This window comes from Lepidochelys kempii, chromosome 5 (genome assembly GCF_965140285.1).
Source record: "Lepidochelys kempii isolate rLepKem1 chromosome 5, rLepKem1.hap1, whole genome shotgun sequence".
Taxonomy (NCBI): domain Eukaryota; kingdom Metazoa; phylum Chordata; order Testudines; family Cheloniidae; genus Lepidochelys; species Lepidochelys kempii.
In genome coordinates this window covers 70133036-70154940 of record NC_136384.1, presented here as the reverse complement: position 1 = coordinate 70154940, position 21905 = coordinate 70133036, and the positions used below count along the sequence as shown (strand labels likewise).

The 21905-nt window shown below is 40.1% G+C and overlaps 1 protein-coding gene across 2 annotated transcripts in view; it reads right to left on the bottom strand.

The window, feature by feature from the left end:
• MAN2A1 (mannosidase alpha class 2A member 1) overlaps window positions 1-21905 on the bottom strand; it is a 207821-nt gene that overhangs the window by 43247 nt on the left and 142669 nt on the right. For both annotated transcript variants that reach the window (XM_073344670.2, XM_073344671.1), the window contains 3 exons: window positions 11482-11647; window positions 3209-3445; window positions 2964-3086 (listed from right to left, as the gene is read on the bottom strand). In XM_073344670.2, coding sequence (XP_073200771.1) covers window positions 2964-3086; window positions 3209-3445; window positions 11482-11647 — 526 coding nt within the window. The remainder of the gene's footprint in view (window positions 1-2963; window positions 3087-3208; window positions 3446-11481; window positions 11648-21905) is intronic.

The following is a 21905-nucleotide window of genomic DNA, read 5'->3' as shown; positions in this document are numbered from 1 at the left end:
TTAGTATAAAGCCATGTAACAGCCTCTTTACAGAGTGTCACGTTAACTATGATCTTTTTGGTACCATGATGAGAAGCAGAGATTTTTGTTCGGGTGATTTATGACAAGATCCACTGATGGTGTCTTGTAGTAGAGGAAAATCTGATCTGCCAGTTTGTAATTCAGAGACCATTTGTGAAGATCTGTTTCAGCTCAGCTCAGCCCTATCTGTGATTGTGTTTCCCCCCCCAACCCCGTCAGACACATGGTGACAAGGCTCATCTTGTAGGACACACAATATTCCCACACCTGCACTGTTTCTCAAAATAGGGAGCACAACCTGGTGTCTCCCTCCATGTTTATGTAAAAAACGGTTGCCTAGCTGTCCATTTTAAAGAGGACAATTTTTTAGGATACTGAGTCTCTTAAGGTCCTTCGTACATACAACACTGAGGTAAAAATGCTATTACTATTGAGACCAAGGTCTTTTGATAGAACAGAAAGCAGACCAACAGGCTTCCAAACTTGGGGCAAAGATTCTTTCATTGTCTCACCTGAAAATGTTGCCCAAACCTGAAGCCAGGCCAGGTCTACACTCTCACAGACTTTAAGCATCCAGGGTGGAGGCCTTTTTCCATAGTTCCACCTGACCTATGGCTCACAGTTCACAATGTGAAATGTAGCCGTCATGAACTGGTAAACTTTTTGCTCAATTCATTATCAGCACCACCGCTTAATTTTTGGGAAGGCAGTACCATAATTGTGTTTAACCTTCCCTCTAGTTATGGCTCTGTCTCCACCTACCCCCAAGCTCCCATAGGGAGCTGAGACACCATACATCCTTGGGGAGAATATATTTTTTCCTCACTGTCTTGAAGGTTGGGATAGCAATGTGAGGTTTTTGCCACACTTTCTTCAGCAGCTGGTTCACAGTGCAAGGTTGTGGCATCTCTACCTGATAAGGGTTCCTGACCCAGGTTAATAACTATTGTAGCTCCTGTAAAGTCCTGTACTAATTGTCTTTCAAAATCAGGAGTTCTTGGAAAGAAATATCTGGCATCAGAAGAGTTTCCTGTCAAAGAATGAAATTAAATTGGTTTGGCATGACTTGTTCTTGACAACTCCATGCTGGCTATTACTTTTGACTCTATTATCCTCTAGGTGCTAACAAGCTTATTGTTCAATAATTTGCTCCAGTATCTTTTCAGGTATTGAAGTTAGGCTGATTGGTCTAAAATTCTCTAGGGCCTCTTTGCTCCCCCTTTTAAAGAGAGGTAGTATGCTTGCCCTTCTCCAGTCCTCTGGAACCTCACCCTTCCTCCAGGAATTCTGAAAGATAATTGCTAACTGTTCCAAGATTGCTTCAGCTAGTTCCATAAGTACCCTACGATAAATTTCATCAGGCCCTGCCTGTATTCCCAACTTGAATACATCTAGCTTATCTAAATATTCTTTAACTTGTTCTTTCCCTATGTTGGGTTGCATTCCTACCCCCGTTGTTAATATTGATTGTGTTAAAATATTGGGTCACAATTTACCTTTTTCGAGAAGACTGAAGCAAAATAGTCATTAAACTCCTCAGCCCCCTTTTTTGTCATATGTTATTAGCTCTCCTTCCCTGTTAAGTGGAGGGCCTCCATTTTCCTTTATCTTTCTCTTGCTCCTAATATATTTTTAAAAACCTCTTCTTATTACCTCCTTTGCTCAGTATAACTCATTTTTGTGCCTTAGCTTTCTGATTTTGTCCCTACATGCTTGTGCTACTCTTTTGTACTCATCCTCAGCAATCTGTCCATATTTCCACTGGGGCTCTTAAGAATACTGAGATGTGTAATTATGTCAACCTGACTGATAAATTGTTTACAGTTCATTGATGGCTTTACCAGGAGCCCTGTGTACGAGGCAGCATGTTGGTTCAGGTCCCCAGAAAACTGACTATGACTCAGTCACAGTCTGCCTTTCAGTTCCTCCGTCCTTTCTTCTGTAGTGGAAGTGGAGGGGAGGGTGAGATATATCCTGTGTGAGCCCTATATACCCCCAAAGCTAAGGTGGTGGGAAGCAGCAAGACTACAAAAGTTGCTCCACTCACAGTATGGCTGGCCAGTACAAGGGACTATAAACATGTTATATGCCCTTTCTTCCTTGTGCGAACACACAGGAAGGGCTTCAATCTGACCCTACATCAGCAATTAAAGTTCCTCTGAGGGAAAACTGGGACTGGAAGAATGAAGAGAAATATTAAGGTGCATGCTATCATTTACCTTTATAAAACTGTTTCACTAATATGAATATACATGGTAACAAGTACAGATACACTGCAAGTTTCTGAATTTCCAAGGAAGTTGAAACTAAACATAAGTTAACTGAAAAGAGTACGTGATTTTTAAAAATAATTGCTGAACAAAAATAATGCCTGTTTGTAGTAGATGATGGCTAAATTAGACAGCCACTTGCTCTTCTTTTTATGTTTATCATCATCATTTATGTTGCAGTAGCGCTGAACATCTCAATGAAAGTTGGGCTGCATCATGCTAGGCACTGTATAAACACATCATAACAACAGCCCATCCCACAAAGAGCTTACAGTCTTAAAAAAGTTTAGCATATTCACTCTATTATTCCATGTATAAATTTAGTATATCCAAACTCAGACTAAAGGGGGAAAAGAGAAATAGGGAGAAAGAAAAGCTGGAAAAAATGAATGAATATCTGCAATGCAGGGTCGCTGGTGCAGTTAACGTAAGACACGAAAATGAGGTCTTGGCCATTTGTGGTCATTGAAAATCTCATGGCACTTTCTGCCAGGATTGTCAGTGTCCCCTGTTAAAATTCCAACATGCATAATTTGAACACAGTGCTTCACAACAGATGTAGCTATATTTCAATGGTGGGTCAACCACTGCTTCTAGACGTAGTTTGCAAAGTGTTCTGGGATCTTTCAGGATGGAAAGCCTTTATTACAAATATAATATGAGTACTATTACCTTGGCCTCTCCATCTGGTAAGAAGAGATAAGCCCCGCTCTTATCTCTGTTACTTGTAGTTCCATACCACGCAAACTCCACCTTTATTTGATGATTTTTGCCATCTTCTTTTGTGTTAATTTTCTAAAGATAAATAATCACAATTTGAGAGGGTGACACATTTAGTTTTTACGCATCAGAATCTTTTATGCATCAATATTCTTATGAATAAGAAATACAATATTTCATATTGTGAGCCAACATACCTTCAGAAGCCCTGAGATCCCAGAAAACCATAGTTTCATATAGGAGTTCTCTAAAGTAATATCATCCGCAGAATTTTGCATCTCCTTGATCTTGAAAACCTCATCTGGGTTCACCTGCACATTATTTCCTCCACTAGTATATATATTATAATCAGCCAAGACCATTTCTGAACTCAGAACCTCCAAAAGCTGATAAACTCCCAGACCCAAAGGCGGTAGGTGCACCATGAAAGAGATCTGTTGGAGCAAGAAGAAAACATATTAAAAATGTATTGTTATCATTAAAATAAATTTCTGAACATACTGCACCAAATTCATGCCTGCTGAATTTCTATTCATCTCAATAGTTACACAGAATTGATTTTTGCCCAATTTCCAAGAATGCAAATTAATATTAGATGATTATTAAGAGTATTTCAAATTATTAAGTCAAATGTTCTAATATTTCATCACAAATAAAAACGTTGCTGCTATTCATCTGATTAGCAATATTTCAGAAGGGCATGATCATTGTTTACAAAGATGAACAACAGTTAAAATTTGCTATAAAGAAATATGATCTGTAATCTTGAGTTGAGCATATTGCCACACATTAAGGAGATGAGCATAAAATTGGTGCCACAGGTCAGAAATATTCTAGAAAGCGGAGAATGTTGGAGCACAACATTAACATATCATTATGGATCTGAACAGGAGGATATAATGGAATGTGGCCCAAACTGCCATTGATTCTTTGCTGCTTACTTAGGCCTTGTCTACACTATGAAATTAGGTTGAATTTATAGAAGTCGTTTTTGTAGAAAGCATTTTTATACAGTCAATTGTGTGTGTCCCCACACAAATGCTCTAAGTGCATGTAGTCGGCGGAGTGTGTCCACAGTACCGAGGCAACCATCAACTTCCAGAGTGTTAACACTGTGGGTAGCTATCCCACAGTTCCTGCAGTCTCCGCCGCCCATTTGAATTCTGGGTAGAAATCCCAGTGCCTGATGGGGCTAAAACACTGTTGCGGGTGGTTCTGGGTACATATCGTCAGGTCCCCGTTCCCTCCCTCCCTCTGTGAAAGCAAGGGAAGACAATCGTTTTGCGCCTTTTTTCTTGAGTTACCTGTGCAGACCATACCACGGCAAGCATGGAGCCCACTCAGCTAACCGTCACCGTATGTCTCCTGGGTGCTGGCAGACACAGTACTGCATTGTTACACAGCAACAGTTTATTGCCTTTTGGCAGCAGACAGTGCAGTATGACTGGTAGCAGTCATCGACGTAGTCCAGGGTGCTCTTTTAACCAACCTCGATAAGGTCAGGCGTGCCTGGGCAAACATGGGAGTGACTCAGCCAGGTCATTTCCCTTTTAAGTTTCGTCTCATGGAGATTCAGTCCTACCGGCAGTGCACTGTCTTTTAATCTGCAGCCAGCAGAAGACAACGGCCAGCAGTCATACTGCACCGTCTTCTGCCGAGCACACAGGTGATGACGATGGCTAGCGGTTGTACTGCACAGTCTGCTGCCAGCAAGATGTATAAAGATAGATGAAGTAGATCAAAACAAGAAATAGATCAGATTTGTTTTGTATTCATTTTTTCCTCCCTCCCTCCGTGAAATCAACGGCCTGCTAAACCCAGTTTTAGTTCTATCCTTGAGGGGGCCATTCTGTTTCTCGCAAACCCACCCCCTTTGTTGATTTTAATTCTCTGTAAGCCAACCCCGTAAGCCATGTTGTCAGTCGCCCCTCCGTCCGTCAGAGCAACGGCAAACAATTGTTTCGTGCCCTTTTCCCTGGATTGCCCGAGAAGGAGCAGACGCCACAGTACAGCAAGCATGGAGCCCGTTCAGCTCACCATAGCAGTTATGACCATTGTAAAGACCTCATGCATTTATCGTGCAGTGTATGTAGAACCAGCACCTGAAAAACAAGGCAAGGAGGAGACGGCAGCACAGTGATGAGGACATGAACACACTTTTCTCTAAAACCGCATTCCCCTGCAATTTGGAGATCATGGTGTTAATGGGGCAGGCTCATGCCATGGAACGCTGATTCTAGGCCGGGGAAACAAGCACAGACTGGTGGGAGCGCATAGCGTTGCGGGTCTGGGATGATTCCCAGTGGCTCCAAAACTTTTGTATGCGTAAGGGCACTTTCGTGGAACTTTGTGACTTGTTTTCCCCTGCCCTGAAGCACAAGAATACCAAGATGAGAGCAGCCCTCACAGTTCACAAGCGAGTGGCAATAGCCCTGTGGAAGCTTGCAACGCCAGACAGCTACCAGTCAGTCGGGAATCAATTTGGAGTGGGCAAATCTACTGTGGGGGTTGCTGTGATGCAAGTAGCCAACGCAATCACTGAGCTGCTGCTATCAAAGGTAGTGACTCTGGGAAATCTGCAGGTCATAGTAGATGTCTTTCCTGCAATGGGATTCCCTAACTGTGGTGGGGCTATAGACAGAACGCATATCCCTATTTTTGGACCGGACTACAAGGGCAGCCAGTACATAAACCGCAAGGGGTACTTTTCAATAGTGCTGCAAGCACTGGTGGATCACAAGGGACGTTTCACCACCATCAATGTGTGATGGCCGGGAAAGGTTCAAGACGCTCGCGTCTTCAGGAACTCTGTTCTGTTTAAACTGCTGCAGGAAGAGATTTACTTCCCAGACCAGAAAATAACTGTTGGGGATGTTGAAATGCCAACAGTTATCCTTGGGGACCCAGCCTACCCCTTAATGCCCTGGACAGTAGTCAGGAGCTGTTCAACTATAGGCTGAGCAAGTGCAGAATGGTGGTAGTGTGTGCATTTGGACGTTTAAAGGGTCGCTGGTGCAGTTTACTGACTCGCTCAGACCTCAGCGAAACCAATATTCCCATTGTTATTGTTGCTTGTTGTGTGCTCCACAATCTCTGTGACAGTAAGGAGGAGACGTTTATGGCAGGGTGGGAGGTTGATGCAAATCGCCTGGTCACTGAATACGCACAGCCAGACACCAGGGCGGTTAGAAGAGCACAGCAGGAAGCGGTGCGCATCAGAGAACCTTTGAAAAATAGTTTCATGACTGGCCAGGGTAGCGTGACAGTTCTGTTTGTTCCTCCTTGATGAAAACCAACCCCCTTGGTTGACTCTAATTCCCTGTAAGCTACCCGCCCTCCCGCCTTCGATCACAGCTTGCTTGCAAAGGAAATAAAGTCACTATCGTTTAAAAAACATGTTTTCTTTATTAATTGATTATAAAAATAGGGAGATAACTCACAAGCTAGCCCAGGTGGGGTGTGGGAGGAGGGTAGGAGGGAAGGAAAAGGCCACTTTAAAACTTGTTCAATGCCAACCTTCTGTTGCTTGGGCTGTCCACTGGGGTGGAGTGGTTGGGTGCCCGGAGCCTCCCACCCCGCGTTCTTGGGCATCTGGGTGAGGAGGCAATGGAACTTGGGGAGGAGAGAGGGCAGTTAAGCAGGGGCTGCAACAGTAGTCTGTGATCCTGCTGCCATTCATGAACCTCCACCAGACGCTGGAGCATGTCCGTTTGATCCTGCAGTATCCCCAGCGTTTCCTCATGCCTCCTCTGATCTTCCTGCCGCCACCTCTTCTCACGTTCATCAGCCACCGTCCTGTACTCTGCTATTGTGTCCCTCCACACAGCTCTGTCAGTGCCGGACAACTGCATGAGCTCAGAGAACATGTCATCGCACGTTTGTTTTTTTCGCCGCCTTATCTGAGATAGCCTCTGGGATGGAGGCTTGAAACATTTGCAGCTGCTGGAGGAAAAAAGGGGAGTGAAGTATTTAAAAAGATACATTTTACAGAACAATGGCTATACTCTTTCACAGTGAACAACACTATTCACATCACATGGCACATGTGATTTTGGTACAAGGTCGAATTTTGCATCTTATATTGAGTGCCTGCGGCTTTGGTGTTAGAGATCACACATGCAGGGCCGGGCAAAGGAATTCGGCTTGCGGGTGGCCAAGGTAAGCCATAGTCTTTCGGCTTCTGCAACCTTCAAAACAGCAGCCCCCTCCTTTTCCATACCAAGCAAAGCCCGTTGAGTTGGCCATTTAATGCTGCAGTTTTCCTGTTAACGTGCAGCAGCAGAAACCAAACTAACCCTCTCCCATCAACCAATTCTCTGGGATGATCGCCTTTTCCCCTCCCCCCACCACCTGGCTGGTATCAGGGAAGATCCCTGCTAGCAAAACGCGAACAGCTCAGCACCAATGGCCCCCCCTCCCACTGTGTGGCTAACTGTGGGGAGGATTTATTTTCAGCCACAGGCAAACAGCCCAGTAGGAACGGCCACCTTAATCAAATTCCCCTATTTCAATCAGGTTACCATGAACGATATCACTCTCCTGAGGATAACACAGAGAGATAAAGAATGGATGTTGCTTGAATGCCAACAAACACCGGGACCATATGCTGCCAGGCTTTGTCATACAATGATACCAGATTACTTGCTACTAGCATGGCGTGGTGAAGTGTCCTACCATGGAGGATGAAATAAGGCTGCTCTCCCCAGAAACCTTCTGCAAAGGCTTTTAGAGTACCTTCAGGAGAGCTTCATGGAGATATTCCTGAAAGATTTCCGTTCCATCCCCAGACACGTTAACAGATTTTTCCAGTAGCAGTACTGGCCACGAATGCATCCCAAGTCCTCAGGGCTACTTAATCATTAAAAAATGCTTGTTTTTATAACAACATGTATTATATTTAAAAAGATACACTCACCAGAGGTCCCTTTTCCGGCTTTGTTGGGTTGGGAGGGTATTTCAGTTAGGGTGATAAAAAGATCCTGGCTTTCGGGGAAAATGATGTGCTGTGTGCTCTCCCCAAGCTCGTTGTCCTCCTCATCTTCCCCTTCTGCAAAATCCTCAGGCATGGTGGAGAGTACCCCATCCTCGGAGACCACAGACAGGGGTGGGGTAGTGGTGGCGGCCCCCCCTAGAATTGCATGCAGCTCAGCATACAAGCGGCATGTCTGGGGCTCTGTCCAGGAGCGTCTGTTTGATTCTCTGGTTTTCTGGTATGCTTGTCTGAGCTCCTTAAATTTCACGCGGCACTGTGTTGCGTCCCTGATGTAGCCTCTGTCCCTCATGGCCTCAGATTTTTTGAAACGTTTTGGCATTTCGTCTTTTGGAACATAGTTCTGATAGTACGGATTCCTCTCCCCATACAGCCATCAGATCCAGTACCTCCTGTTCCGTCCATGCTGGAGCTCTTTTTCGATTCTGGGACTGCATGGTCACCTGTGTTCATGAGCTTGCCTGGCCAAACAGGAAATGAGATTCAAAAGTTCCCGGGGCTTTTCCTGTACACCTGGCTAGTGCATCCGAGTTCAGAATGCTGTCCAGAATGGTCACAATGGTGCACTGTGGGATAGCTCCTGGAGGCCAATACCTTCAAATTGCGTCCACACTAACCCAAATTCGAAACTGCGATGTCGATTTCAGTGCTAATCCCCTCATTGGAGAGGAGTACAGAAATCGGTTTTAAGAGCCCTTTATGTCGAAAAAATGGCTTCATTGTGTGGACGGGTGCAGGGTTAATTCGGATTTAATGCTGCTAAATTTGACAAACTCATAGTGTAGACCAGGCCTTAGAAGCCATATAAAGCTCTTCACAGCAGAGAAATATTTCTGGGTGGATCTCCAGAAACAATGTGCCCAAAGCTCCGTATGTAAACTTTCCTTTCTCCCTCTAGAACAGCCACTGCAGAGCCTCACGCTTGAGATTTATTAGCAGTAATTAGCCCATTAGAAGAGGGCTGAAAAGAATATACATTGTAGGAAAATGATTCTGAAATGGGAACTCAACCTGGCTTCCAGATCAAAAGAGTAATGTTAAATAAACATCTGAACAGAGTTCCATGTAACATTGTTTGTTTGTTTGTTTTTTTTGACAAATCTCAGTGAGACATTCACAGTAGAACAGAACTACAGGCACATGAAGATTGAGAAGAATCTCTATGATGCAGTACGGGTTGAAATTTCCCAGAATTATCAGACAGAACCAAAAGCAGGCATTGGCTCCAAGGCAAGGATCAGGCTTGAGAATAGAGAAATGGAGACTACATCAGAGTCCAGACCCAGAGGACTAGGGATCCAAGACCCTACAGCTCAAGTCTTGGATCTGAAGGTCTACTTAACTCAAATGTCATCTCAGGTCCTTCTCTGATAATGTTTTTATAGCCAAACACCCCCCGCCCCCTTAGTCAATAGAGTGGTAGAAACTATGCTTTTTCTTTCACTTCAGGATAGCAGATGATAGATCTGACTGTACCTGAATTTCACCTCTACATTATTCTTTGAAGTCCACATTTCCCAGAGCTTTTTCTATCTGAGGTGAAGATCAGACAGAGGAGCCACACTGGAACTCTTAAACTTTTCAATTTTGCTTTTTGCTACTAGATACCATTACCACTATATTTGTGACATTCCTTAAACTTCCTTACACTAAGGAATAGTGTGATAATGTTGTTCATTTACAATTGAAATTATTTTAAATAACTTATTTACAGAATTTTTAACAATCCTAATTCTGAAATACAGTATTTATGAATCAAAATCTATGTCTACAATAACCCAACAATCCAAACTAATGTGTTTAAGTCCTATAGCATACAAATTTTAGCCTTCCAGTTTAACATTCTTGTAAGTTTAAAGTGTCCCTATTTTCTTACGATTCAGCTGTATATTACGTATACCCTGCCAGTATGAGATCTTCTAAGAATGTAACGACTACTATCAACATTTCTTTCAACAACAAGTATTTTTAAAAAATGTATTCTTAGCACACTAATATACTATTATATTCATATATTACTATAAGTATATTTCTTTGTCTGCTCTGCTAGGTATGAAATTGCTGTGTTGACTTCTCCACTACAATCATTCCCCGCCCCCCACCCCCTTTTCTTTTCCTATCAAGAAGGAGTAAGGGGAGTGTTTTTCTCTCTTCTGAACCTCTCATAACAGAAGTTATGATATTAAGGCTGTGTACTCCAAAAAGCTAATTCATTAAAATGGTAAACAAAGAAGACTAACAATGGATTCTTAAAATGTACATCATATGTTATTTTTAAAAAAAATGTGTTCTAATACGTTAGTTCAATAGTTCTGTGATACTCACTTTCACACAATGCGTAAATGTGCACTTCTCTCACAACACTCCCTCCAACAGAGAGCATTGCATATTTTGGAAAAAAACATTTTTTGTTTGTTGGAATGATAGTACTATTACCACCACTGTAGACTTTTTTTTTTTTTTTTTTAAAAGAAGAGCTCTTCATATCTGAGCCACTTACTTAATAAGAAAGGGGCCCTATTTCCTTGGCTTGAGTCTTTGATCCTTCTTGCATAAGGAGGAGCTCAAGTCTGTTTTTAATAAAAACAGTTTCCTTTAAGCAAAATACATTTAATAGTATGGCCTGATACAAAGCACACTATAAAAACAGGCTTCCAAAGGATGGGAGTTTTCATTCCACTGCTCTGTGAAGCTTTTAGAGACTAAGATTTGAATCTGTGATATTGTTGTTATTTTGGGGTAACGGAAAAATCCTCGTAATAAAGACTATTTATTAAAAATGAAAAGCTATAAAAATCATCGCTTGAAACACTTCAAAATTGGCCTCAGGGCTCTCCTTGTAACCAGGGCATCGAATTCAAGGACATACATCCCCCACAGAAATGCAGTGAAATGGCTATAACATCCCTGTGATGTCTAATTGCCATTTAAATTAATGAGGATAAAGCAGCAAAGTATTTTAACATGTATACACAGCAGCTGCTATGCAAACAATTTTCAACAACTTTCAAACAAATATTTCGACATATCCACTTTGACTCAAACATGGATAAACAGAAATGTAAACAGGATACAGAGATCAATGCACTTGTAGAAAAGTTGGGGGGGGGAGGGGAAGAATTCTATTTAAACACATATACTCTAAGTTTCAACCCAAAGCAATTTTAAATGATACCAAATAATAAATTCCCCAAAACGAGGCTCATTATTGAAACACTTAATCCAGTATTAAGCTTTGCTAATATCACGAAAAGTAATGAAGTTTAGAAAGTTGATGCTATTTCTTAGACCTAAATGAAGACAGAAATGATTTAATATTCCTTCCCTCTCTTACACAGAATCTTCTTTATAAAATTGATACAAGATTAATGTATCTGAAGTCTAGTTTTCTTTATTTTATTTTCTCCTCTAATGTGAAGCTATAGTACATATCTAAGTGCAAATCAGTATAACTTACACTTTTTATTTCAAGTGACATACCTGATATGCTTCATGTGATACTGTAGTTGTGCCATCCCATACTCCACTAACCTGGACCATAACAGGTTTTCCCGAAGGAGATAATACTTTAATTTTGGGTGAACTCACATAGATTGAAACCACTGAGAACCGCTCCTGTTCTGTAGGATTATAAACCAAAAGGTACCTGCAAAAATATTTTTGCCATATTATCTTTAGGAAAATCATTTTTTCTTTTCAAGTTATTGTATTATTTTACACTAATTATGTTCGTGGAATAATTAAACCTATTATATATGTATACAATGAAAATATATGAAAACTGTAAACAGGAAAAACAATGGACATCTTTCTTAATGCTACTTTTTCTCACAGGCTTTAGACAGAAAGAGGTAATTTATGGTACTCACAAAAATTCGAATACGTTTAGCAAATGAGATGCTTAGGAATTTTCTTTAGCCATTACAAATACAGTCTTAATGCAAAAATTGTTCTTAATGTCAATGTTCTTTAAAAGACTGAATTATTGAACACTAAGAATAAAAGGCTGTTCACTGTTCAATTCTGCATTACGTTTATTTGTAAATCACGTAAAATAAGAACGATAGCTTCCTATTGGGTTCAGTGTAAATGGCAAAAGAATCAAAAGGCAAACTGTAAAGATTTTAAAACATTTTAGTAAGAATTTGTTAAGACCTTTGTTTTTGAAATACCCACTGCTGAGGCTGAAAGTTTTGAAGGGAAAAAAACAGTGATAGGAAAAATAATAGCCTTTAAAACGTATTGAAATCTGGTTATAACTAGATTGGATATACATTCTTTTTCCATATGATCATATGAATGCAGTTTAAAGTATCAATACTCATTTATGTCTTCAAAGTTACATGCTTAACTATTGCAGGATAATACTGTATGGAAATATTTCCAGGAACTTTGTGTCTATTTGTAAAACATGTTTGTGTGTATATAATTTTTCCACATAGCATATTCATATGAAAAGTGCAAAATACCATAAATTGGATTGATAAATGTGTTCACCAGAAAATACAGACCAGACAATGTATAAGTTGACAGGCTTCTTATAGCCCAAGTTATACGAGTATTTCCTTGCTAGTTGGACATAGACAACATGGCATGTGAAGTTAAGTATACAGAATACTAAAATCTCTGAGGCATGATATAACCGCATAACTCTGATTATTTTCCTCAATATGTGTTTATGTGTCAGGGAAGTGGAAGAAAGAATAAGTTTAGAGTTACAGAATAAGAAGATGAAGGTAGTAATAACTGCTGGGCAAGTTCCTAAGCACAGGACAGATTTGGATGACAACAAGGAGTTGTGGTAAGCCAGAAAGATGAGGCAGAAAGGACAGCTGGAAAAAAGTGATGAAGTAGAAAGGCAAGAAAGATGAGAGGAGAAGGAGTGAGAGACAGCATGGAGAAGACCAGGAGCAACAGGGTAATCATAAATGGCCACTGGCCAGCTAGTCAGTTTACAACCTATGGCTTTGCTAACTAGTTTAGAAAAGGTACAGCCTCATACCAGGCATCATGGAACATGCCACTTGCCAGCTGACAGTGGGGGAAAGATTAAGTGATAAAGTTTCAGAGACCAGCTGAAGAAGTCCCACTGAATAAATAAAGGATTTCACCACTCTGAGTATATACCAACTTTTTTTCCAGACAGATGTTAACCTTTAAAACCATGTTTCATAGTGAAGAATTTAGTATTAGCTTTATTGAATACTTGTTTTATATTTCACATTTAGATTCTCCTTTTGAATAGAAAGGTGTGAAAACTAAAATCACAATTCAGAATGTAGACATTTCATTTGATGGAGCTACAGTTAATTATGGAAGAGTTAACTTAATGGGGAAAGTTGTCACAGAAGAAAAACACGATTATATCAATATATGTTGTATTTTCTTGTGCATGGATGTTTAATATTTTTTCATATTCTACTTCAGTAGAACTGAAGAATTCATTCTCAGTATGTATGACATAATTAAGTTATGCACATACAACAGTGGCTAAAAATAGTTGCATACCATTTTAAAATGTCATTGAACTCCTACCCTCAAATCACACACCCAGTATCATTAACTGCAAAAAAAAATTCTAGATTAATTATGAGACATCACATTGGTATAGGACTTACTTCCCCTATACAATATCATCTTGCAGAACGATATCCACCAATATACAATTGCTGGGTATATCCTGCCTACATCAAACATGGAGGTAGTTTGGCACCATCTAAAGGTTTTATAATCTGAATTTAAAGGTAAAAACTACCTCCATTTCAGAGGCAGTTCGCAGTTACGCTACTCTCACCATTCAGAGCACTTTTGTGGTACTGCCTCAGGGTAAAATAAGTAATATCTATGACGGGTTTGGTCACCGAGACCCCTTTGGGACCGTCACCTGACGTACTGGAATTACCTCTGAGCTAGTTTGGGACTCCAGAACCTTGCCTAGTTGAGCCAGACACGGTAGCCTGCTTCAACACAGACCCAAGTCTGGTCCAAGCCCCCAAAGCTGCAGACTAACCAAAAACTGCTCAGCAGGTCACCTATCTCCAGCACCCAGACACCCAGTTCCCAATGGGATCCAAACCCCAAACAAATCCGTTTTACTCTGTATAAAGCTTATACAGGATAAACTCATAAATTGTCTGCCCTCTATAACACTGATAGAGAGAGATGCACAGCTGTTTGCTCCTCCAGGTATTAATCACTTACTCTGGGTTTACTAACAAACAAAAATGATTTTATTAAGTACAAAAAGTAGGATTTAAGTGGTTTCAAGTAATAACAGACAGAACAAAGTCAGTCATCAAGCAAAATAAAGCAAAAACACAAAAGTCTAAGCCTAATATATTAAGAAATTGTTTACAGGTAAAATCTCACCCTCAGAGATTTTCCAATAAGCCTCTTTCACAGACTAGACTGCTTCCTAGTCCGGGCCCAATCCTTTCCCCTGGTGCAGTCCTTGTTAGTTCCAGCTCAGGTTCCACCCCCTTTTATAGCTTAGGCACAAGGCGGGAATCTTTTGTCTCTCTGGGTCCCCACCCCTCCTCCTAAAAGGAAAAGTACCAGATTTAAGATGGATTCCAGTATCATGTGACATGGTCACATGTCCTGTGAGACCTCATTCTTCATTAACCATGGACTGGCCCACATGCACACAGGAAGGCTTGCAGGTAAACAGAGCCATTACAAGTCTGATTCTGAAGCACCCTTAATGGCTTTCACTTAATGGGTTTACATCCGTAATACAAGTTTATATCTTATTCTCCTAACTTCAGACATAGAAATAACACATGCGAACAAATAGGATGAACACACTCAGTAGACCTTAAGCTTTGTAATACCTTACAAGAGACCTTTCACAAGAAGCATATTCCAGTTACATTATATTCACACTCAATCATATTTCCATAAAACATTACGGAGTGCAATGTCACAATATCTTCCTTCAAGAAATTAAAAATTCTCTCCTGTCTCGATTGGCCAGTAAGACCCTGAAGAAAAAAGTCTGCAGTCAGAACATTTTACCTCAGAAGTATCAGTGAAGTGTGGCCTAATGCACTGTTAATAAAATACTCTTAGAAACTCCTCCTCCAGAACAAGACAGTGCATTGTTGCTTAGATTTCCCCCTAGGTTCATCATTGTGTTTGATTCTTCAATTAAAAAAAAAAGATTCATGGATAAAGATCTTGTCTCTTACTGGGAGTATGTACCGTGCCTAGTAAATACAGGCTGTGGTTTTGGTCTCGCCCTCTAAGTGTTCCTATAATACAAATAAATAAATAAATAAATAATGAAGTGGTCATCATTAAAATCTTCACTAGTACTGTTTGCAAGTACTTAACATTACCACAGTACTCCTTATAACCAGACAAGGTACTATCATGAACATTGCAGGAATGTTATTTATGCAAATGCAAAGTTGTAGAGATTCTAAAGTGATCACTATAATCACTCACATATATAGTGAAAGTTTCTAAGTTGTTTTAAGACAACTGACCTTTTTTCAAATAATACAATTTAACAATTGGCAAGACCAACTGTTAAATTAAATAAAAATTAAAGAGGGGAAAATTACTCACCTCTAAATCTGCTTCTTTGAAGAGACCTTCACTCGTGTCTTGAGCTACCAACATGAAGGCAAAACTAACCTAGCCTATATGCTTTTTGGCCTTTACAGGAAATTGTAGCAGCAGGCATCATACAGATTTTCTGACTCCCTGACCAATATACGCCAACAGCTGCCTCTACAACCTTCCAGACAATTCCTGCTCCTAACACATAACGAACTGAAATGTCTCTTATATGAACTAATGAAACAAAAATTTGTCAGGATAAAAACTACAATGTTCAACAGTACATCAATTCAAAAACATCCTCTAATTCGGAACCTTCTGGGGTCCCTTCCAACCCTGATATTCTATGATTCTATGATTCATCATCAAGATCATCAAGACCAGTGATCCTGCTGATACAGCCAACTCTCTAAGTTAGGCATCAACATTAGTGAAAAGAGCACAACTCTTGCACAAGAATTCTGACAGACTTTGATGAAGGATCTTCCAGCTATGTGCTGAGGATGAGACTGTTGCCAAGGCAGCCTTAAAAACAAAGCTGATGAATCTAACTAGGTCTGAAATCATACACTGCCCCAGAAGTTCCCTGAATCTGTTTCCAATTCCTGTCTTGTGTTTCAACAGTAGCACAGTAAAAGACAACTGGCTCTCACTCCACACCAGCTGTTGAGATTTCTTCTCAAGAACCAGAGCTAATTTACCACCAATTTGAGGCAGCATCAATGCCACCTCTTCAAGATACCTGAACTTATGATGCTGTCAGTGCACATTGCTTTGAGGCAACCTGGGGGGTTGGATCTGTATCAACACCAAGTCCTGGTGCTCAGTGAAAGAGCCTGATTTGCGTTTTTGTTTCAGGGATTGATCCTTTGAAGCAATGTAAGTCTGATCCAAAACAGACTTACTGGAGTCTTCTGGGGAGCTTCCAGGAGAAATTTCTTATTTCCCACAAAATGTGACTACTCTGAATGACGTTTCCAGACAGATCTGCTCAATTACAATGCAACGGACACAGTTGTAATGTTCATCCATGACCAAAACTTTTCTACCATAGATACATTGCTTGAAGCCACTGAGCTTCTTTCCTTGAGATGCAGGAAGAAAGCCTAAAAAAAGAAAGCATCACTGAAAGAAATGCATCCAAGGTTGACAAGAGATGCAGCCAAGAATCTAGAGTGTGCACCAAACAACAAATAACCCTGTGCAGAAAGGAAAAAAAGGGATGACAAAAAAAGAGCCAATAAAGTGTGAACACAGAAAAAGCACTGAAAGGGCAGTGTACATATTTTAGTGACTTACTCTTTATTATATTTCATTATAAACCCAGTTGTAATGGATCATAGAGCAAGTGCCCATGAGAGAGAAAATTATTGTATACCAAAGGAAAGCTAGGAGTCTAGAGAATCAACCGATAAGATTTGAAAAATAATTACAGATTACATACAGATTTGTGGTAATCTTGGAAAACAGCATCTTAATCTGTACATCATGTTACACAGTGAACTAATGCGCTATTACTAGTTTATGAATATTTCTTCTGTAGTCTAAACATATTATAACTGGGACAAGGTTAAACATCCTTATTAAATGCTAGATGCTACAGTATGTGATGCGTACAGGCCAAATAAATCAGTCATCCTGCTAAGTGGCAGATGCTTATGGAGAAAATGTAGAGATAAGGAATTTTTATCCTTCACATATAGAAATGCATTGCACAGAATATCCATTTGTCCACTCGAGGCCAGAAACTAGAATTTCCTGTGTGAAATGCCTTGCCCATGGTACAATAAAAAAATTTACATTCCAAGTTCACAGACAAATGTATTAATAAGGATCTATCATGGTTAATATTAAAATTCAAGTCAAATATTTATCAACAAATAAACAATTCTTAGTCATTTAAATCCCAGTGCACCTATGCAGATTTTTCAGGTCATGGCTGAATTCTAACTACAATGCAAAAGGTGTATGTGGGTTTTTTTCATTGCGTTACAAGATATACTGCACTTGTGACAAAGGTGTGTGAAAACTTCTCACACTATGATTTCCTAAATAAAAGTATGTGAGGAAGATAAGCCTACATAGGAAAACAACTCTTAATCATGATTTTTAAGAGTACATAGATTTACTCTGAAAGTGCTAGTCCAATGATTTATTCAGATTTTGTTAATCACAAATCGTGTTCAAAATTGAGTTATTCATGGATAATGAGTACCAAAATATAAAGAAGGGAAGTTAACTACCTGTCTATGGAACAGAAGAACAATTGCTTAGTCTTAAGAACAAGGAAACTTGTGTGCACGACTGTGTGTGAATGACTTTTCTATTATTTCGCTTCAAACCTTTTGCTAGTTTTTTTTTCCGTGCCCTCCCCCAAAATTGGGAGTTTTAGTTAGAATTTTTATAGGATGGTTGGTATACTTCGTGATCAATAGAAGCTGATGTCAACTTCTCCAATAAGTGGACTCAGAATGTCAAACCCCTGAAGTATGTTGAAGACTTTCCAGGATTGAAGGGAAGGATCTTTGTTTGCATACATTGACCTAATCAAACCCCACTGGATGATGCCACTGACTTTTAAAAGGGATAGTACCCTTGTCTGATTCACCAAGAAACTCTTAGGAAAATTACAAGGAATAGGAACCAATCAGGCCATCATCTTCACAACTTGACATACGAGGAGAAACCAACTGCTTGCTTCTGGCTTTGGCTTCCAGATGCCACCATGCTCTGGACAAGAAGGCCTGTGCTTCCCCCACCCTTGCAGCTGGGCACCAAGGAGTAGGAATCCAGCAAGATGCGGCATCTAAGATCTGGCATCTACAAGCAAGTGACCTCTAGCCAGCCAGCAAACCTGTCAGCATTAACCAACTGAGCCAAGAAAACCACTGACCAATCTTTTCAACCACATACTATCTTCTAGAAATTGAATAAAAAACACAAGAGTTACATCCTGTCGAATATCATCTCTTTTGCTTTTCAATTTTTATTAGTAGAAGGATGTTTCTACTTTAGCATTCTAGCACTTTAAAAAAATCTTCAGCAGGTAACTGGTAGTAAAAATGTGTGCGCACACGGGCATGCAGGATCCATTTTCTGCACATGGGGAGTGGGTAGAGATTGGGCACCCATTCCACACTTATGCACACACACATACACACACACACTTTCACTACCAGTCACCTACTGAAGGGTTTTTTTTCCTTTTTTTAAATAAAATATGCACATCTGATCTTTTAGATAATGAGATTATTTAACATAAGGCTGTTTTAGCTGTTTGAGAAGCTAAGTGCAATTCTCAAATTCTGCTTTAATAACGTATACCATATAGACCAGGGAACCAGAATCTATGATCCAAAGACCATAAATTCTCTGTTATAAAAACCAAATTACCAAACAAGTTAATAAAAGATTCCATCCATAAATAATAATTGGGATAACAAGAATTCAGTCGTCTTCTTAGCGTATGCGCAACATGCTAATTGGCACGTGACCAGGATTCATCACTGAATTTGGTTCACTGGTTGGTTCATTAACTTTCCCGGCTTAGGCCACGTATTGACAGGGAGTGAGAGGTGAATACTGATCCATTCCCGCCAAGAATTCAGTGATTCAGAAGGACAGAAAATTGAAGCAGGATGAAGCTGACATTTTATGATTAAACTGATTTTTCTTTTAGCCATCAGTAAAGAAGGGGCAGAATGATTAATTTAGAAGTAGATCTAAATATTAAAGGTTAAGAAATAAATTGGCATTACCTCCAAAAGCAGTACTGACTGTCAGAATTCTGTGTAATGTATAACAAGGGTGCTTAAAAACAGTGATTTTGTGGACAAGAAAGAAAATGTTTCATTGACATTTAAAATTTCTCACTATTCAAGCAAAGCGCCTCCTAACAAGGTCTCAGATCATGCCCCCTAGATCTGTGCACAGCAGGAAGTGGGGTTCAGCCACCTCCACATCAGTCTTCTCCCTCAGACTCCATAAGATCTGAGGTGGGTGTGTGTGTTGCACAGGTGGAAACTGGGCAGGCAACAGGTACACTGTTTCTCCCTTTAGCCTTATGGACACACTCTGGTGACAATAGCACCAACTTGAGTAGTTCTCCCCAGAGCAAGCAGCTGGCAGGAGGAATTCAACAGAACTGCACCACCAGGGAACAGAGCCAGTTAAGAGATACAGGACCTCTGAAGAGAGAGCAGTAACCTTCTGCTGATTCTATAGAATCTGCACAGATCCTCATGGATCTGCCAAATTTGGAGGTGGATCCGATGGCCTTTTCTTAGGATGACAAATATGAGGACATCTCCACGAGGGAATAGTCTGAGAGTTCCTCCCCACAGAGTCCCCTCCCAAGAGTTAATGATCAGGGCCAAGAAGAACAGACACATTTTCAAAGAGCCAACTATTCACTTTTGCATTTCAGAAATTCTGCTGTTAGTGAAAGAACAGAGGTGTAGCGTAGATTGAAAAATATAAATATCAGAGGAAATTCTTATTTACTCACTTTAAAAGAGTTAACTATTTGCCCTTTGACACATGCCATGGAAACAGAAATAGATTTGGGCCCTGTGATTCAACAATGTTATGTGACCTTACTTGAACAATATCACTCTATACAAGCAAGATGACATTATAAGAAGAAATTTAGAAAATGTATTAGATATAACAAATTCTCATTCTTCTGTTGAGGCCTATCCTCCACATTAGTCAACTACTTCAGCCAATTATCAGATATGGAACACCCTCAAGAAAACAGCACTCACAGTGAACACAGATACAATGGCACAATAAATAAGAATGATGAATTTTCAGAGAAAATACAAAAAGCCAACACCAACCTAAGACAACACTTTCTATAAATGTTATGCACCTACTAGATATTCCAAATACAGGTACTTCCTGTGATTCTGACACAGTCCTAGCGGCATTTATATCCTATTCTAGAGCACAAAACTACTCTCTCATTAAGGATTAAATCCAAAGGCACTATTTTAAATTTTTCTTTTACCACAAAGTTGTGAAGTGTTCTGAAGTCCAAGATGGGCTTGAAGCCCCCTGACTTTTTCAGGATCAGGAAGTACCTTCACTAAAATCCTTTCCTTGTTCCTCTTGTAGTGCAGGCTTTATTAATCTGTATTTAGAAGGGAAAAAAAATCTGATTCAGAAGAAAAGAAGATTTGAAATATGCCATATCACTTCAGTCTGTGCCCTGACAGTCCTGGACTAACTACAATGTTGCTTTAAGCAACACCAGAAGAAAGGCTGAAGGAGAAGACCAAACATTGCAGCTAAGAAACAGTATACAGACATCCTGAGATACTGAAAGGGAATATTCTCTACTTCCAAAAAATACTTTAAAATACATGCATATGGTCCACAAGGTTCCATTTTTCGTAACTCTTGGCTAGGATAGTTATTTTATCTACGAAGAGCTCATATTTCAAGTTAAAGTAGTGGTACTGCAGTTCACAAGCCATTTCCATAATAAACCCAACTCAACTTATTTGCAATGGGTACCAAAAAGTTGTTCCTAAGAAGATGCAGCATTCCTCATTTTTGATATTATGGTCTTTGCCATGGCAAGTGAGTGTCTGAAAATGACACCTTCATAATGCAATGACTGCACTATTGTTGCAATCAGAAATAAGATAAGCTACAAAACTGTTAAAATCATAGAATCATAGAAGTGTAGGGCTGCAAGGGACCTCAAGAAGTCATCAAGTCCAGCCCCCTGCAACGTGGCAGGACCAAGTTAACCCAGACCCTCCCTGACAGGTTTGTTCAGCCAACCTGTTCTCAAAACCCTCCAATGGTAAGGATTCCACAATCTCCCTTGGAAGTCTATTCCAGAGTTTAATCATTCTTATAGGTAGAAAGTTCTTCCTAATATTTAACCTAAATCTCCCTTGCTGCAGATTAAGCCAGTTACCTTCTTGTCCCAACCATCCTCTTTATAATAGCCCTTAACATATTTGAAGACTTATTAGGTCACCCCTCAGTTTTCTTTTATCAGGATTAAACATGCCCCATTTTTTTAATCTGTCATCATAGGTGAGGTTTTTAACATCTTCCTTCAATTTTGTTACTCTCTTCCGGACTCTCTCCAATTTGTCCACATCTCCCCTAACATGTGGCGCCCAGAACTGGATATATACTTCATCCGGGGCCTCACCAGTGCTAAGTACAGCAGGACAATTACCTCCTGTATCTTATATACAACACTCCTGTTAATACACTCCAGAATGATATTACTCTTTTTCACCCCTTCATAACATTGTTGACTCATGTTCAATTTGTGTTCCACTATAATCCCCAAATCCTTTCAGCAGTACTAT